This window comes from Raphanus sativus, chromosome 3 (genome assembly GCF_000801105.2).
Source record: "Raphanus sativus cultivar WK10039 chromosome 3, ASM80110v3, whole genome shotgun sequence".
Taxonomy (NCBI): domain Eukaryota; kingdom Viridiplantae; phylum Streptophyta; class Magnoliopsida; order Brassicales; family Brassicaceae; genus Raphanus; species Raphanus sativus.
This window is the reverse complement of record NC_079513.1, coordinates 22,364,442-22,378,613: the sequence shown is the minus strand read 5'-3', so window position 1 is coordinate 22,378,613 and position 14,172 is coordinate 22,364,442. Positions and strand designations below refer to the sequence as shown.

Below are 14,172 nucleotides of genomic sequence, written 5' to 3'. Positions count from 1 at the left end.
TAGTTGGTTCTTCCACTTTTCATTTTTTTTTTGTATGTATACACCATTCGTGGTCACCAGTCTTAGCTTGAATTCAGCTGAAGTTATGGACCTTATGCTCATATATCCTCCATACCCAAGTAACATTTTGTTGATTAGTTTTGGATCTGAATCAAGTTAGTTGTATGTTCTTCTTTGCTTCTGATGTATATAGCTCTCTGAATTTCATTTGCTTTTTTTTTTTGCTGGGAACTCTATCTTCCTCAAATAGAATTTGCTGTTTGTAACTAATTTCACATCTTTTAAATGCATTTTCACCCTTTTAACTCATTTATCTTAACCTTGCTTCTCTTGACATTCTTTTGGTTTGTGAGAATGTTTCCATAAGATAGGTGTTTCATCTCCCCTTCTCATCTCTGCAATTTGCAAGTATCTTTTCAAAATGTTTTTTAAGCACACTCTTCAATGAATTTAGAATTTAACCATCAAGCGTCTTGTCGCTTTTAGAAAATAGCAAAAGAAAGATCGTTTTTCAAATTTTGAACTCTCTCGGGCACAATAACCCAGGCAACTCAGATCTACTTGCGTTCCGACGCCGGTGGAGCACGAGCTCGCCGGCGTCAACCCCTATCTTTGCTTTTGTTATTTTCCTTCTTTTCTCAATTTGTTTTTCATTGGTACCCTGTTTCAATGTCTCTCTGTTACAACTCTTTTGTTCTGGGCTGGGTCATGCCGTCATCATTCATGAATGTCGCCGTCTCTGGTCTCTGTGGTATGCTCACTGGAACAGCAATGGTGATCGGAGATTTCCGAAAAGATCTTTCAAGATTCACTACCACTTCCGCCTCATGTGTTCTCTGCTCTATTCCCGTCCTCTCTCACCTCAACAGCCTTCGTTTGCAACCGCTTCGTTACGGATCTGCTCTCGACGGTGTCGAGTTCACCGGATCTGATTTTTTATTGGGGATTCCTTGCCACTGTGACGCTCGACGATTCTCCATCACCTCCTCACCTTTCACCGTCATCGTGCCGTTCGTCCCTCACCTCTCGGTGGCTCCTTGTGACGTCTTCAACCTCCTCGTTTCAACTATACTCAAGCCGAGGACTCTTGTAGTTTTGGTTGTCCCGTTTGATGGTCTGAGTCTCACCCGAGCCGGGTCTAGCGTCATTTCACCTGCTCCTCTCTCAACAATTTACAATAATCCGGTGACCGATGTAGGTGGGACTCCACTCCGGCAACCAGATCTGTTCCTTAAAAATTTGAGAAGACAAGCATCCTCCAGCGCCACCCCTCTTCCCTGCTTCCTCCTTTCCATCCTCCATGTCTGGCCTCCTCCACCCTTCAAATCGTTTAAGCTCCGTTTAAAACGACCGTCTGAAGATTTATACCACCAACCACCGCAAACATACCTTCTATCACAACGGTTTGTAAATCTGGTGTCCGATGTAGGTGGGAATCCACTCCGGCATCTAATTTTGAGCCATCTGTTTATGAATCTGACGTCCGATGTAGGTGGGAATCCACTCCGGCGTCCAGCGTTGATACAACAAAAGCTAGTAAGTTCAGTTTGTAGGCGTGCTACTCTCACTTCCTCTTCTAATGTGAAGGGTACTTCACTACCATGTCTCCTTTCTATGAATGGAGAAAATATTTCGGATTCTTTTCTGAGTTTTCGTTTCAGTTTATTCACCGGTTTGTTATCTTGTGGAGCGGTCCGTACGGGGCCTGAAGGTGCAATCGAGACTACTTCGGTTTTTCTCGTTGGTTTGAACTGTCACTCAACGTCACTTGTGACTATCTCTCAGCTGTACGACTATGTGGTAGAAGCTTTATCGACGCATTCAAACTTGGTTTTGAATTCGCTGTCAACTTCATATGAAGATCTATCATGCTTGTTTCTATTTGCTATTGTAGTTCATGAATTGTTCACAAGAGGATGTTTAATTCCCTCTTGGCTTTGTAGCTCTTGCATTTGAGTTTTAATGAAAGTTTGTGTTTAAAAAAAAAAAAAAAAAAAAAAAAAAAAAAAAACCATCAAGCGTCTTCCAACAATTACACTGAAGGAAGGTGATAGAATGTAATATTTTTTCAATCAATTTGTATTTTCGACTATGCAAATTTTTTTTTCTTTTCAACTAATTTTCGAAATGGATGCCTTGTCAATATCTAATCCATTTAAAAGAAAAAAATGGGGATGTGAAGGAATCATGTATTTAATACAAGGAAATTTGACAAAACTGGACAAAAAGTTAACCTAGTTGTGTATATATATTAAAAAGCGGTAAGACAATTATGGTTTTTTTTTTAAATCAGTGAGATAAGGAATTAGGGTTTCTTTCTTGTTGAACGAGTAACGGAGGGTTTAGTTTTTTTTTTCGATTGTTTGATCCGAGAGGAATTATCGGTTAGACTACTATATCATAGTAAACATCTCTGCCGGCGATTCTCTAGCGTCAGCCGTCAGGTGAGTTTCGATATTCTTTTGTACTCTCTTTTTTGGCGGTTTCAGTACTTGTTAGGGTTCGTTGTTGATTTGTTGTTTTTCGCCTGCTCAACGACGGTTAGTTTGGTTCCTGAGAAAGAATCTAGTGAGTTAGTTCTTCGAAAGCGGAAACAAATCATAATTCAGGAGTCAGTTAACGACATAAACGGCTCTTTGTCTGAACGCTAACTATATGCTTTCTAGAGAATATGAGTTTCTGCCAGTATGAGATGCAGTTAGGTGTCCGTATACTCTCTTATTTTTCTTTAAACTACATAACTATATTCTTACGCTAGGGTTTGATTTGACCTTGTGTTGTTTCGTATGACACTTTTTTTTCTTTTGGTTTGGTTATAATTTTCACATTCCTTGTTTTTTATTTGTGTAATGTGAAAGCTTGGGGTGTGAGAGAGGAAGATGGCTCATGTGGATAGGATCAGTCATTTGCCTGAAGCGCTACTCTTGAGAATACTATCAGAATTGCCTACTACTAAAGATGTTTTGGCCACAATGGTTTTGTCAAAACAATGGGAGCATCTTTGGAAGTCAGTGCCGAAACTGGTATACAACGATAGCTGTCAGAATATTTATGATACTGGAAGGTTTTCTTGCTTTGTGGACAGGTCTTTGATTCTGCACGAAGCACCGGTAGAAACTTTGCATTTCAAACTAACTCAGAAATCTCTTGCTGTTAATGATATTGGAGTATGGATTACAATTGCAGTTAAGTGCGGTGTGCGTGACATGATTATCAATATCGACTGTTATTCCTGTACAACTCCAGTCATACTTCCAAGGAGTTTATATAAAGGCTCTAGAATGCTTGTTTCCTTGAAACTAAATAGTGTGACTCTTATGGATGTTTCTTCATTGCCTTCTTTCCCGACCCTTAAAACTCTGAGCCTTGTATCTGTCAAGTACCCAGGTGATGAGTTTGTCAGGAGGTTTTTGTCGAGTTGTCCTGTTCTTGAAGCTTTGCGTGTGGAACAACGTCCCGATGACAATGTAACCATTTTCACAGTTAAGGTACCTTCTCTCAAGAGTGCAACTTTGTATAAATCAGCAAGAAGATGTACAGAAAGTGAAGATGGATTTGTAGTAGATGCTCCTTCTTTGGAGTACTTGAACATTTGTTTTCGTCCGGTTGGATTTTGTGTCATTGAAGATATGCCTAAAATTGTTAAGGCAAATGTTACTGCGTATCATAGTTCTTCTGGGGTGACTCTGACTTCTTTCACTTCAGCAAAGCGTCTCTCTATATGTTTACCATACTCAAAGGTAAACATCTGCCTAATTATTAATGATCGGGAAGATTTGTGTATTCTTGTGAGCAAGCCTGTTTGCCTCTATTGCACCTGTTCTTTAATTATTTTTTTGGTAAAATTCTCTAATTATGTATTGTTATTGCAGGATGCATATTCTGTTGGTACTGTCTTCCACCGTCTTGTACGTTTAAGAATATTCACATATAAGACAGAGTGGTTGAATCTACTTATGTGTTTGCTCAATGATTCCCCTAATTTACGGCATCTCAAACTTCAAAAGGTACATGTAGACACACGTCAAACCAGTTCATTCATTTGTCTGTGGCCATGGTATTTTCCAGTCCTTATAGTGCCAATTTATTGCAGTGCCATGAGATTGAACTCGCACGCCCCTGCTGGAATGACCCGAGCTCAGTTCCTGAGTGTCTGTCATCGAGTCTAGAAACTCTTGAATGGGAAGGATATGAAGGAAGAAAAGAAGACAAAGAAGTAGTAGCATTCATATTAAGAAGCGGAAGATGTTTGAAGAAAGTAACCATCTCCTCTAAATCCACTGACTCCGACAAGAAACTTGAGATGCTCAAGGAGTTGTCCTTGTCATTCAGGCGTTCACCTACATGTCAGCTTGCATTCGACTGAACTTGCGCTCAGTAGTCAAAGTTGGGTTGTTTTTGGTCCCATATCTTATAAACGTTAGAAAAACGTGATTTTCTTCTAATCATTTCGTTTTACTATTTTGAATAGACAGCAAAACCCTCTGTTTCTTATGTTTTCGGCTGAGAAGTTGGATTGTGATGAGTTGGATTGTATGGATATGATAAGTTAGTTACTGCTCTTGAAGAGATTGTCGTTAATATCTACGACAAAAGTTGTACTAATATCTAGAGACTACAACGAATGTTGTGACAACAATAGTTTTGACAAAACATTAAAACTGAAAATGGAGTTCTGTTGGAGTTTTTAGACATTGTTAGTTCTATAGAAAATTATGGAATATATTAAACAGATAATTAGAAATTATAAAATATTTTTAGTTCATTAATGATATTTCAGTATATGTTATTATATTAATTTTTGTAATAATCTAAAAAATAGACAGATATAAATAAAAGATTTTATTAATTTTAAAATATATATTATTCTGTTTAATATTATTTTTTAACATCAAACTGTTTTTTGTGAAATTTCCTTTTTGTTATATATATTATTTAAAGAAATATAAAAAAGGAAACTAAAATTAAAACTTAATTAGCATAATTTATTAAATAGTTTTCAGTAATGCTAATTAGATTTAAAATTTTAATTCATTAAGGATGTCTTTGTAATTTACCATCATGATTTCTTGAATGAGATTATAGAGATATACTTTCAACATATAAGACCATCGCCGTCCTCAAGATTTATAGAGATTATGGAGATATACTTTCAACATATCATAGAAATTTTAATTCATTAAGGATGTCTTACACTCAATCTAATAGCTTTGCCTGGTTCCTTTTCATATATAAAGAGTTTTGTTTATGCCCTTTTGCTTGCTTTAAATTCTAACGAACTCGAGTTTGCGGTAATATCGGGGAGTGAAAGTAGAGATCCTCTTTTTTTCTTGTGCTAATTCGTCTCTAGTTTCCAGATTGACAATGGACAGTATCAGTCACTTACCTGAAGAAATCATAGTGAAGATATTGACGTTTCTTCGGACGAAAGATGTAATGCGAACTATGGTCTTGTCTAAACGGTGGAAATCTCTCTGGATATTGGTACCAAGACTTGAGTTTGATGAGGTCACTCACTTTTTCGGATCTGAATCTGAGCGAGCTACAAGGCCTGATTACGTAAAATTTTGGCGGTTTGTGGACAGATCGTTGATGTCACGCGCAGGTCAAGTTCTACAAAGTCTGTATCTCAGATTAAGTCAATATTACAAATATGATGACGTGGAGATCTGGCTTGGAACCGCGGTGAAATTTGGTCTAAGGGCATCATTATTTGATGGCCTAAAGGAGCTGAAACTCCAATACCATTCGTCGGGTATTGGACCTTGTGTAAATAGTTTATATACTTGTGAAACGCTTGTGGTCTTGAGACTCGAAAGCGGTAGTTTGGATGTTCCTGATCACGTTTGCCTCATCATTATTGGTGGGCAGAGACAAAAGCCCTTAACTTTTTTTTTTTTTTTTTTGTCATGAAAAACTTAAGGGCACATAAGGGCAGCCCTTATCTAAGGGCTTTTCCCCTATTATTTGCATCGGTCCCCTCCCCTTTTCCCTTAAGGCCTTCCCTTTTGCCCACCAATAATGATGGTCTAAGGTCTCTGAAAACTTTGTCCCTCGTATCTATGAGTTACTCTAACCCCAATGCTCTCCTTAGACTTTTACCTAATTGTCCTGTTCTTGAAGACTTTTTTTTTTTTTTTTTTTTTTTTTTTTAAATGGGATGAGCCAAGCCTGTGCAGTAGTGCAACGCATGGGCGACTCGCGAAAGCCCAGATAGCAAGCTATCTTAATGGGCTTTCTCCCTTAAAAAATTAAGTTTAATATCGTGTGGCCCGATGGACCACATATCAGATATTAAACTGATAAGAACAGATACTACACTTGATCTTAGCCAAAAGGCCGAGAAAGGTATTCTTCTTGAAGACTTATTCCTAGTGCAAAGATCCTTTCTGCCCAATGCGCTGAATTATAAGATTATAGTTCCTTCTTTGAAGAGATTATCTTTGATTGCCCCATTGAAACTTAATAATGTCAGTGAAGTTGTGATAGATACTCCACTATTAAAATCCTTGCAAATTATAAATCGTTCAGGTAGCCTTTCATTTAGCGAACCAATGAACAACAGTGAGGTACTCAAGGCCAATATTGATGTTATTCTCAAGCGTCCCGAGAAGCTTCTGCATTCTCTTGCTTCTATCGTGCATATTCGTTTATGTTTATCAGACTCAGAGGTAGTTTTTGTTTGTCTCTAATTATTTAGTTAAGTCATGGAGCATTGCATTACTCGCCCTATACATTCTTCTTTTTTTTTTTATGCAGGTGGTGTATCCTCATGGTTGTTGCTTCCATAGACTCAAATATTTGGAGGTATGTACATGCAAATCGGAGTGGTTTTTACTATTTATGCGTCTGCTCCAAGATTCACCTGTCTTAAAGGTTATCAAAATCAATCAGGTGTGTTTTATTATTATATTCTCTTTGATCTTTATTTGTTTTTTTTGTCTTATGCGTCAGTGATCTAACAATGTAGTATCCATTGCCTAACATGTTGTTGATCAGTGTCATCCTGCTATAAATCCCCATCATCATCAGTCCAACCAACCGGTTTCTGTTCCAAGATGTTTGTCCTCGAATCTTGAAATCTTTGAGTGGATAAAATACGAAGGAACACAACACGAGAGAGAACTTTCGACGTACATCTTGAAAACCGCAGTTTTCTTAAAGAAGGCGAGCTTCACTGCTAGATCCGATGGTTACAAGGAGAAACTGCAGATGCTTCAGGAGTTATCTTTTTCACGAAGGGCTTCATCCACTTGTGAGCTTGTGTTTAACTAAAAGACCTAAACTCTACTCGGATGCTTTCTCAACAAGTCATCTTCTCGTGTTATTTTGACTCCAAATTTTTATCTGCATCAATTTATGTTATTCTGGTCTTTAAGTGTTTGCAAGATTGCTACTGTCATCTCTCTTGAAGTTTTGAGGTTTTGGTTTGATGTTAAACTTTTCGGTGTTCTTTAGGAACAATGGTTTTCTCCGTTTCTTTTAAAATTAATAAACAATACATCTATACTGTTATTTACAAAATTATTTTCCGCAACAAAACCGTCACGTTAAAAACTAGACTAGGTAATATCGTTTATACCTTTAAAAATAGTTATAGTTATATGTATAGTTATTTTATAATTGAAAGTTGGAACATTTAAAGCCAATGATACTTTTAATGAAGTTTTACATATAATTTGTTATATATAAAAAACAAATTTTATATTAATAATATTAAATTTTAAAAGCAAGAAAAATCTTATATATTGTATTGTTATATTGAAATAATGTTATTATCATAAAAATTTTTAAAAATATAAAAAAATATAAAAAATTTGATATTTGATTTAATTTTTTTTAAAACATAAATAATAACTTATCATGCAGATTTTTAAATTAATAAAATATAAACTAATAAACATTCAATTCATAAGAAGAATATGCATGCAGTAAAACACCTAGTTTATTGTATAAAAATCATAGTTATATGTAACTATGAAGTTTCCGAGGCAAATTTACACGATTGTTCAATGATATTTATAGTTATCAAAACTTTGTTTACTATAAAAATCATAGTTACCTTGGAATTCACTTTTGAAAACATATTTACACGATTGTTCAATGATATTCTCCATCTAAAAGTATTAATACAGATTAATGAAATTTATATTGTATAGCTATCCAATTAAGTTTTGCAATTACAACTTGAAATCAAAGAATCAGGAACTAAGTAAATAAAGTTTTGATTCTAGCTAAACTAGAAGAAAAACATTTTTATTTAGTCTAGTAGTAAATATAAAAACTTTGAATTAAAATGACTATTGTACAAATAAATTTTTTGATATATTTTCCATAAATATAGTAGTCCTCTAATTATAGAGTAAATAGCAATTTCAGTTTTAACATAAAAGTACAACTGGATCAAAACAAATTTCTTGTAATAGAGACCAAAATTAGACCTGCAGTGGAGGTGTTCTTAGTGGAGTGTTTCCTTTTTTTTTTAATTAACTTTCGCCTTTATTTCAAGTAAATTAGTAGCTAAAATTATTAGTTTTAGGCTGAGTTGATGTTATTTTACATTTTATCATGTAGAAAACATGATTGATCAGTCATAAAATAAAAAATCCTCATAATCATAATCGTGAAAAGGAGTTAATTTTTTTTTTTTTGGTAAAAGAAAAGGAGTTAGTTGCAAAAGAATAACATTTATACATTATAATTATTTGAAAAAGAATTAATTGCAAAAGGGATATATACCCTTCTTTTGGAAAAAAAATTAATAATATATAGGAACTCGAATCATCGAACCAAAAAAAACAAGGGTAAAAACCTAATTAGGGCACTTCAGTAACGACGGGTTCCTCTTCTTGCCTTTGTCGAGAAGCAACAGGTTAACCGTTGTCTCTCTGACTTAGGTTTTTTTTCTCTCTGTGTTGACAGCGATATAGGTTAAAATCATGGAAGAGTATATGTAATAATGGACAGAATCAGTTCGCTTCCCAATGATCTCTTACTGCACATACTCTCATTGCTACCTACTAAAGATGTCCTAACCACGAGTGTTTTGTCAAAACGGTGGCTAAATCTATGGAAGTTGGTGTCTAAACTCAAGTACATCGAAAGGTACGACAATGCTGATCATGTGAGATTTCTCCGGTTTGTGGAAAGGTCTTTGGTTCTAAACACGGCTCTAGTCTTACAAAGCTTGCATCTCAAGTTAGATCAACAATGCAGCGATGAAGAAGTTGAATTTTGGATTAGAACTGCAGTCAAACGTGGTTTGGGTGAGCTCAGGTTTGAATACAGTTATATGATTGATGAGCCTAGCAGATTGCCTCAGAGCTTGTACACATGTGGAACACTTGTGGTACTAAAATTACAAAACGTGTCGCTTGTGAATGTTCGGTTCCCTGTACGTTTCCAGTTGCTCAAAACGTTGCACCTTGATAAGGTTATTTACTTAGACAATGAAACTCCGCAGAAGCTATTATCATGCTGCCCTATTCTTGAAGTATTGGACTTGGATCGAGCTGATTATGACAACGTGAAGAGTTTCTCACTTAGGGTGCCTTCATTACAAAGGTTTGACTATTATGGAGGAGGAGATGGTTCTGAGCTTGTGATGAATACGCCTTCTTTGAAGTATTTCAAGACTTTAGGTTTTGCTTACAAGTGTACGATTGAGTATTTGCCTGAGATCTTGGTAGCACATGTCGTGGTTACATGTGGCAACACTGATGATATCCTCAGATCTCTTGCATCAGTCAAACGCCTCTTCTTATGTCTACCCACAGAGGTGATAATGTATCCTTGATAACACAATTAGGGCATTATTATGGTATCACTTAACTAGAGTCTCTCATCGCATATAAAATATTATAATTTGATTATTTCTCAAATGCATGGTTTTCCAAATTTTAATAGATTCTCATATTATAATATTAAGGGAATAAATACTGAGAGAATTTTATTTTTTTTGAGAAATAGTTGATGCGAATGAACTTAGATTTCTTTTGTACATTGAATCAAGCTTAAGTATCTATGCTTGTTTGTGTTTTTCGAACCGCAGCCTCAGTTTCCTTCTGGTAGTATCTTCCACCAGCTTGAACATTTGGAGTTTTGCACATGTGAAACAGAGTGGGATCTACTTATGTCTTTTCTCCGACATTCCCCGAAACTTCGTTCTCTCAAGCTAAACGAGGTAAAGTAAAGATTTTGAAAACTATGAAACACGTTACATTGAGGGTTCTCTTGACTTAAACTTAATGGTCTAATAATTATATATATGCAATCAGACACATGGCAATGTGTGTGGATATCGTGCACTTCATTGGGATGAACCAAGCTCAGTCCCTGAGACGCTGAAGTTCGTTCTTGAGACTTTTGAGTGGAGAAACTACAGAGGATGGGAAGTAGAGAGAGAACTCGCAAGTTTTGTGTTAAAACATGCAAGGCGTCTAAAGGTTGCGACGTTTTCTCCCCCAGGCAGAACACAACTGTATACCACGCTTATTAGGAAGTATCGTATGATCACGGAGTTGGTGTGTTTGCGGAGGGGCTCGGCTGAGTGTGAGCTTGTGTTTGGTTGAATAAGGTTCTGTTTTGTGAGGAGGAAAGGTAGTAGAATAATCGACAAACAAACATTCTCACTGGATAATAATATTTGAAAAGCCAATTTTGTGCTATGCATTTCTTGAAACATTGTTGCTTCTACATGGGAAGAAATTTGATTTTCCAGGACATATAGTTAGAGTAGAAATGATTTATTTGCCTTAGAACTTACTCGGACTTCAAATACATTGTATAATATTCAAGTACAAGAGAAGAGAACTAATTGGTTTCATCAAACAACATAAGATGTAACCATATGCAACTGGTTCTCTTACATTATTGAACATAAAATAAACAAACTTTAAGGATAAAACATTAACTGACAAACATAAGACTGGCATGAACTCCAGTAGTTGAGAAATATAGGATAAACTGATGACCTTTCAAATCTCGATTATTTCTCCCTAGACTCTGAGTCATCCTCAGCTTTCACCGCCTTCGAAACGAATGTAACTGGTTTCTTCGGGTGCTCATTTACGGTCAAGTTAAAAATATCTGGCTTCGAGTAATGTCCCACCACATCAAAATATAACTTGGCTCTTGCTATATCACCAAGATCTAGATAAGAGAGTGTTATAGATATTATCAGGCAAGAAAGTTTTTCATTTACTAAAAGCCTTTGATGAATAACAAATAAGAGTGTAATATACCAAGATCAGCTGTGATGAGACCCTCTGATTCAAAGTTTGGTCCCGCGAGAACCTTTCCCAATGGTGAGATAATGACACTACCACCTTGGGAGACAATGGTTTCATCGTGTTGGACATCATAGTCGGTAAAAAGGTGATCAGCATCCTTAGGGAAATCTTTACGCAGACAGAACTGGCAAGCCGACAATACGAAACATCCACCCTCTATGGCAATGTGCATCATCGACGATTGCCATTCCTTGGTACCATCAGCAGTAGGTGCACAATATAATTCAACTCCTACAGCCCGAATCAAAATTGTTAGCATTAGAAAAGGTTAGAATGTTGAAGCTGTGAATACTTATAATTAATATAACGAGGACATCTAGGACTAACCCTTTCCGTACAGGGCAGTTCTGTAGAGGGGCATTCTATTTTCCCAGCAAATAGCAGCACCGAGTTTGCCAATGGGTGTGTCGTAAACAGGGATGGTTGATCCGTCCCCAAAACCCCAGATGCAACGTTCAAGACTTGTTGGCATGACTTTACGATGCTTACCCAAGAATCGACCTTCAGAGCTGAAGAAAAGGGCTGTGCAGTAGAGTGTATAGCCATCCTTCTCTATAGCCCCCATTACCAAGTACACATTGTTTTTCCTAGCTAGCTCCGCCAGTTTATCAACTTCAGGGCCTGTTTGTTTGTTGTAGATTCATCACCAAACCAAACAAATGTGCAAAAAAGAGTTAGTTGTGACCCAATTCATTCCAACACTCATGTAATGGGTATGAACCGTATATATACTCCAAGATCATATTAATTTTGAACATACACTAAACAAAGGTTTTCAAAAATATACTTCCTATACACGAGTCACGACAAAGAAAACATTAGCTTAATATGTTTAAGAGGTAATCACAGTTTCTGAATATTATCACCAAGATAACAGCCTTTTGAGAAAAAAAAGAATATTATCACCAAGATTAGATTTGTTATTTTCTACCGTACAATTGTACAAACGGATTAAATTATTTATTTATGATTTATTAATTTTTTGACAAAGAAAAAAGGTATATTCATGTGAAGGAAGTTTATGTTACGTACCAGGAACATGAATGGCAGAAGCATGGTATTTGCGGAACTCATCACGACCTTCTTCGTTGTGAACACCAACCGCTATACCAAACCTAAACCCACGAGGATATCCACCGATAAACCCCTCCGGGAACACCACAAGCTCGGATCCGTTGCTCGCCGCCTCTGCAATTAACTTCTCCGCCTTTTCTGCAAACTCAAGTAAGCCATTTTGATATATTTAAACAATTTTTTGTTTGTTTGAGGCGTATTCATTTCATACGAATGAAGAAAAACGAATAACCTATAGTTTTAGGAGTATCGTTATAGACGGTGGAGGCCTGGACGATTGTAGCTCGAACCATGGATGATGAGGAATCTCCGTTAACTTGAGTTGTGTTTTTGAGAGTCGACATTTTCTCCTATACCACAAAATAATCACTTCAAGTGTTGTTTATATGTTGGTGACACATAGACAGTTGGGAGGCATGCAATGCTTCTTATATAGACTTGTAATCTTTACCAACTGATGATATCATAGATCATATCGAGTAAGTTATCCATATGAGATATCTTTCCTTTAATCCAAAGGTTAATAGATAAGAATGCAATTACTTTGGGTTTATCAGCATGATGTGGAGAGCTGTGATACAGAAATATAAACAGCCTTACTTTTATAAAATAAATTGTTGAAGAGACTATTAGGTGTTTTAAGAAAAGATGTATAAGTTAGCAAAAAAATTAAAGTTTTACGTGTTTTCGAAATTGTTTGGTTCAAAAAAAAGAATCAAAAGTATTATTTAAAGAATCGAGGGGGTGAAATAATATAATAAAACTAGAGTTTAAACTGCACATTTGTGAAGATATTTTTTTATTTTATAAACTTTGATATTATCATAAATTAATAAAATAAATATATTATGATTTTTATGGTTGACAAAAATAATATTTCTCTTTTAATAGGGAAGATTACCAGACGAAACAAAGTATTATGCACTATAGGTGTATTTTAATGTGTATAGTCTCACACATATTTGTTCTGCGGATGATATGATGATCTTCTCTGATAAAAGAAATGATTCTATTCACGGTATTCTTCAGATTTTTGATGACTTTGATAGGGTTTCTGGTCTGAAAATAAATATGGAAAAATCAACTATCAAAGTAACTGGAGTTGAGGAAGAGGTATGCAGATATTCTGCTCCACTTTTCATTTGAATTTGGTTCTCTGCCGATTCGTTACCTGGGGATTACCATTACTGTTTAAGAGGATGTCTGTTTAGGATTACAATCCCCTAGTTGAGCGAGTTAGCAAGCATATTACATCATGGACAACTCGTCAATTATCTTTTGCCGGGAGACTATAGTTCATTTTCGCGAAATACAACAAAGTCACGGGAGTATGGTTTGCATCATGACGAAGAAAATGAAACATTTTTTTAAAGTAGCTAAAATATTTCAATTCTAAGTCAAAAACAATGACACATCTATCTATATATATAAAGAAGCCTTTTCATCCCTCCTGGGGTGTCCAACTAGGCGTCTACGTCACTAATTCCTCTTCTGTCGTCCTGCCACGTGTCAACCTAATAAAACGCAGCGATTCATAATCTGGAGACCATCTGGGCTTTTAAAAGTTACGCGTATATTTTATGTTATGGGATTTAGTTCGGATGAGTTATTTACAACTTGCAAAAGGCCTTTAACTGGCCGAAACGTTTTTCGAAACCATTAACCTGTGCAGCCACGTCCTATCATCTTCCTCCTACTAGCGAAACCCAAAATTTCCTGCCGCTCAGGATCTCTGGTGTAACGGCCTGTCTGAATAATTATGCTTCATCAAATTTATGTTAATGGCTTTTACAATCAAAACCTACTT

At 36.0% G+C, this 14,172-nt stretch overlaps 4 protein-coding genes and 1 non-coding gene across 5 annotated transcripts; 3 read left to right on the top strand and 2 right to left on the bottom strand.

Moving 5' to 3' along the window:
* The first annotated feature begins 2,208 nt into the window (after positions 1–2,208).
* Positions 2,209–4,668, top strand: LOC108845505 (probable FBD-associated F-box protein At1g32375). The gene is made up of 4 exons (XM_018618703.2): positions 2,209–2,444; positions 2,859–3,740; positions 3,873–4,007; positions 4,094–4,668. Exons 2-4 carry the CDS (start codon positions 2,880–2,882, stop codon positions 4,364–4,366), a joined length of 1,269 nt encoding a protein of 422 aa, XP_018474205.1. The 5' UTR covers positions 2,209–2,444; positions 2,859–2,879; the 3' UTR covers positions 4,367–4,668.
* Positions 4,669–6,155: 1,487 nt separating this feature from the next.
* LOC130510268 (U2 spliceosomal RNA) lies at positions 6,156–6,352 on the bottom strand. The gene has a single exon (XR_008943945.1). It is a non-coding gene; the product is annotated as a U2 spliceosomal RNA (small nuclear RNA).
* LOC108846727 (FBD-associated F-box protein At5g56380) lies at positions 6,276–7,368 on the top strand. The gene is made up of 3 exons (XM_018619930.2): positions 6,276–6,671; positions 6,760–6,894; positions 7,000–7,368. Exons 1-3 carry the CDS (start codon positions 6,276–6,278, stop codon positions 7,273–7,275), a joined length of 807 nt encoding a protein of 268 aa, XP_018475432.2. The 3' UTR covers positions 7,276–7,368.
* A 1,420-nt stretch (positions 7,369–8,788) lies between these two features.
* LOC108846847 (FBD-associated F-box protein At5g56370) lies at positions 8,789–10,948 on the top strand. The gene is made up of 3 exons (XM_018620042.2): positions 8,789–9,778; positions 10,052–10,183; positions 10,278–10,948. The coding sequence occupies exons 1-3, from the start codon at positions 8,960–8,962 to the stop codon at positions 10,569–10,571; spliced, it is 1,245 nt and encodes a 414-aa protein (XP_018475544.1). The 5' UTR covers positions 8,789–8,959; the 3' UTR covers positions 10,572–10,948.
* Positions 10,883–12,747, bottom strand: LOC108846529 (nitrilase 2-like). Its single transcript, XM_018619757.2, has 5 exons — positions 12,598–12,747; positions 12,324–12,503; positions 11,619–11,912; positions 11,244–11,522; positions 10,883–11,151 (listed from the first exon to the last, which is right to left on the bottom strand). The coding sequence occupies exons 1-5, from the start codon at positions 12,707–12,709 to the stop codon at positions 10,988–10,990; spliced, it is 1,029 nt and encodes a 342-aa protein (XP_018475259.2). The 5' UTR covers positions 12,710–12,747; the 3' UTR covers positions 10,883–10,987.
* Between the last annotated feature and the right edge of the window lie 1,425 nt (positions 12,748–14,172).

Coding starts and splice junctions, on each gene's coding strand:
- LOC108846529 (XM_018619757.2), bottom strand. CDS start 12,709: ATGTCGACTCTCAAAAACACAACTCAAGTTAACGGAGATTCCTCATCA. Junction 11,913..12,323: donor TTCTGCCATTCATGTTCCTG/GTACGTAACATA, acceptor ACAAACAAACAG/GCCCTGAAGTTGATAAACTG. Junction 11,152..11,243: donor TCTCATCACAGCTGATCTTG/GTATATTACACT, acceptor TCTCTTATCTAG/ATCTTGGTGATATAGCAAGA.
- LOC108846727 (XM_018619930.2), top strand. CDS start 6,276: ATGGACCACATATCAGATATTAAACTGATAAGAACAGATACTACACTT. Junction 6,672..6,759: donor TATGTTTATCAGACTCAGAG/GTAGTTTTTGTT, acceptor TTTTTTATGCAG/GTGGTGTATCCTCATGGTTG. Junction 6,895..6,999: donor AGGTTATCAAAATCAATCAG/GTGTGTTTTATT, acceptor GTTGTTGATCAG/TGTCATCCTGCTATAAATCC.
- LOC108845505 (XM_018618703.2), top strand. CDS start 2,880: ATGGCTCATGTGGATAGGATCAGTCATTTGCCTGAAGCGCTACTCTTG. Junction 3,741..3,872: donor TATGTTTACCATACTCAAAG/GTAAACATCTGC, acceptor TTGTTATTGCAG/GATGCATATTCTGTTGGTAC. Junction 4,008..4,093: donor GGCATCTCAAACTTCAAAAG/GTACATGTAGAC, acceptor AATTTATTGCAG/TGCCATGAGATTGAACTCGC.
- LOC108846847 (XM_018620042.2), top strand. CDS start 8,960: ATGGACAGAATCAGTTCGCTTCCCAATGATCTCTTACTGCACATACTC. Junction 9,779..10,051: donor TCTTATGTCTACCCACAGAG/GTGATAATGTAT, acceptor TTCGAACCGCAG/CCTCAGTTTCCTTCTGGTAG. Junction 10,184..10,277: donor GTTCTCTCAAGCTAAACGAG/GTAAAGTAAAGA, acceptor ATATGCAATCAG/ACACATGGCAATGTGTGTGG.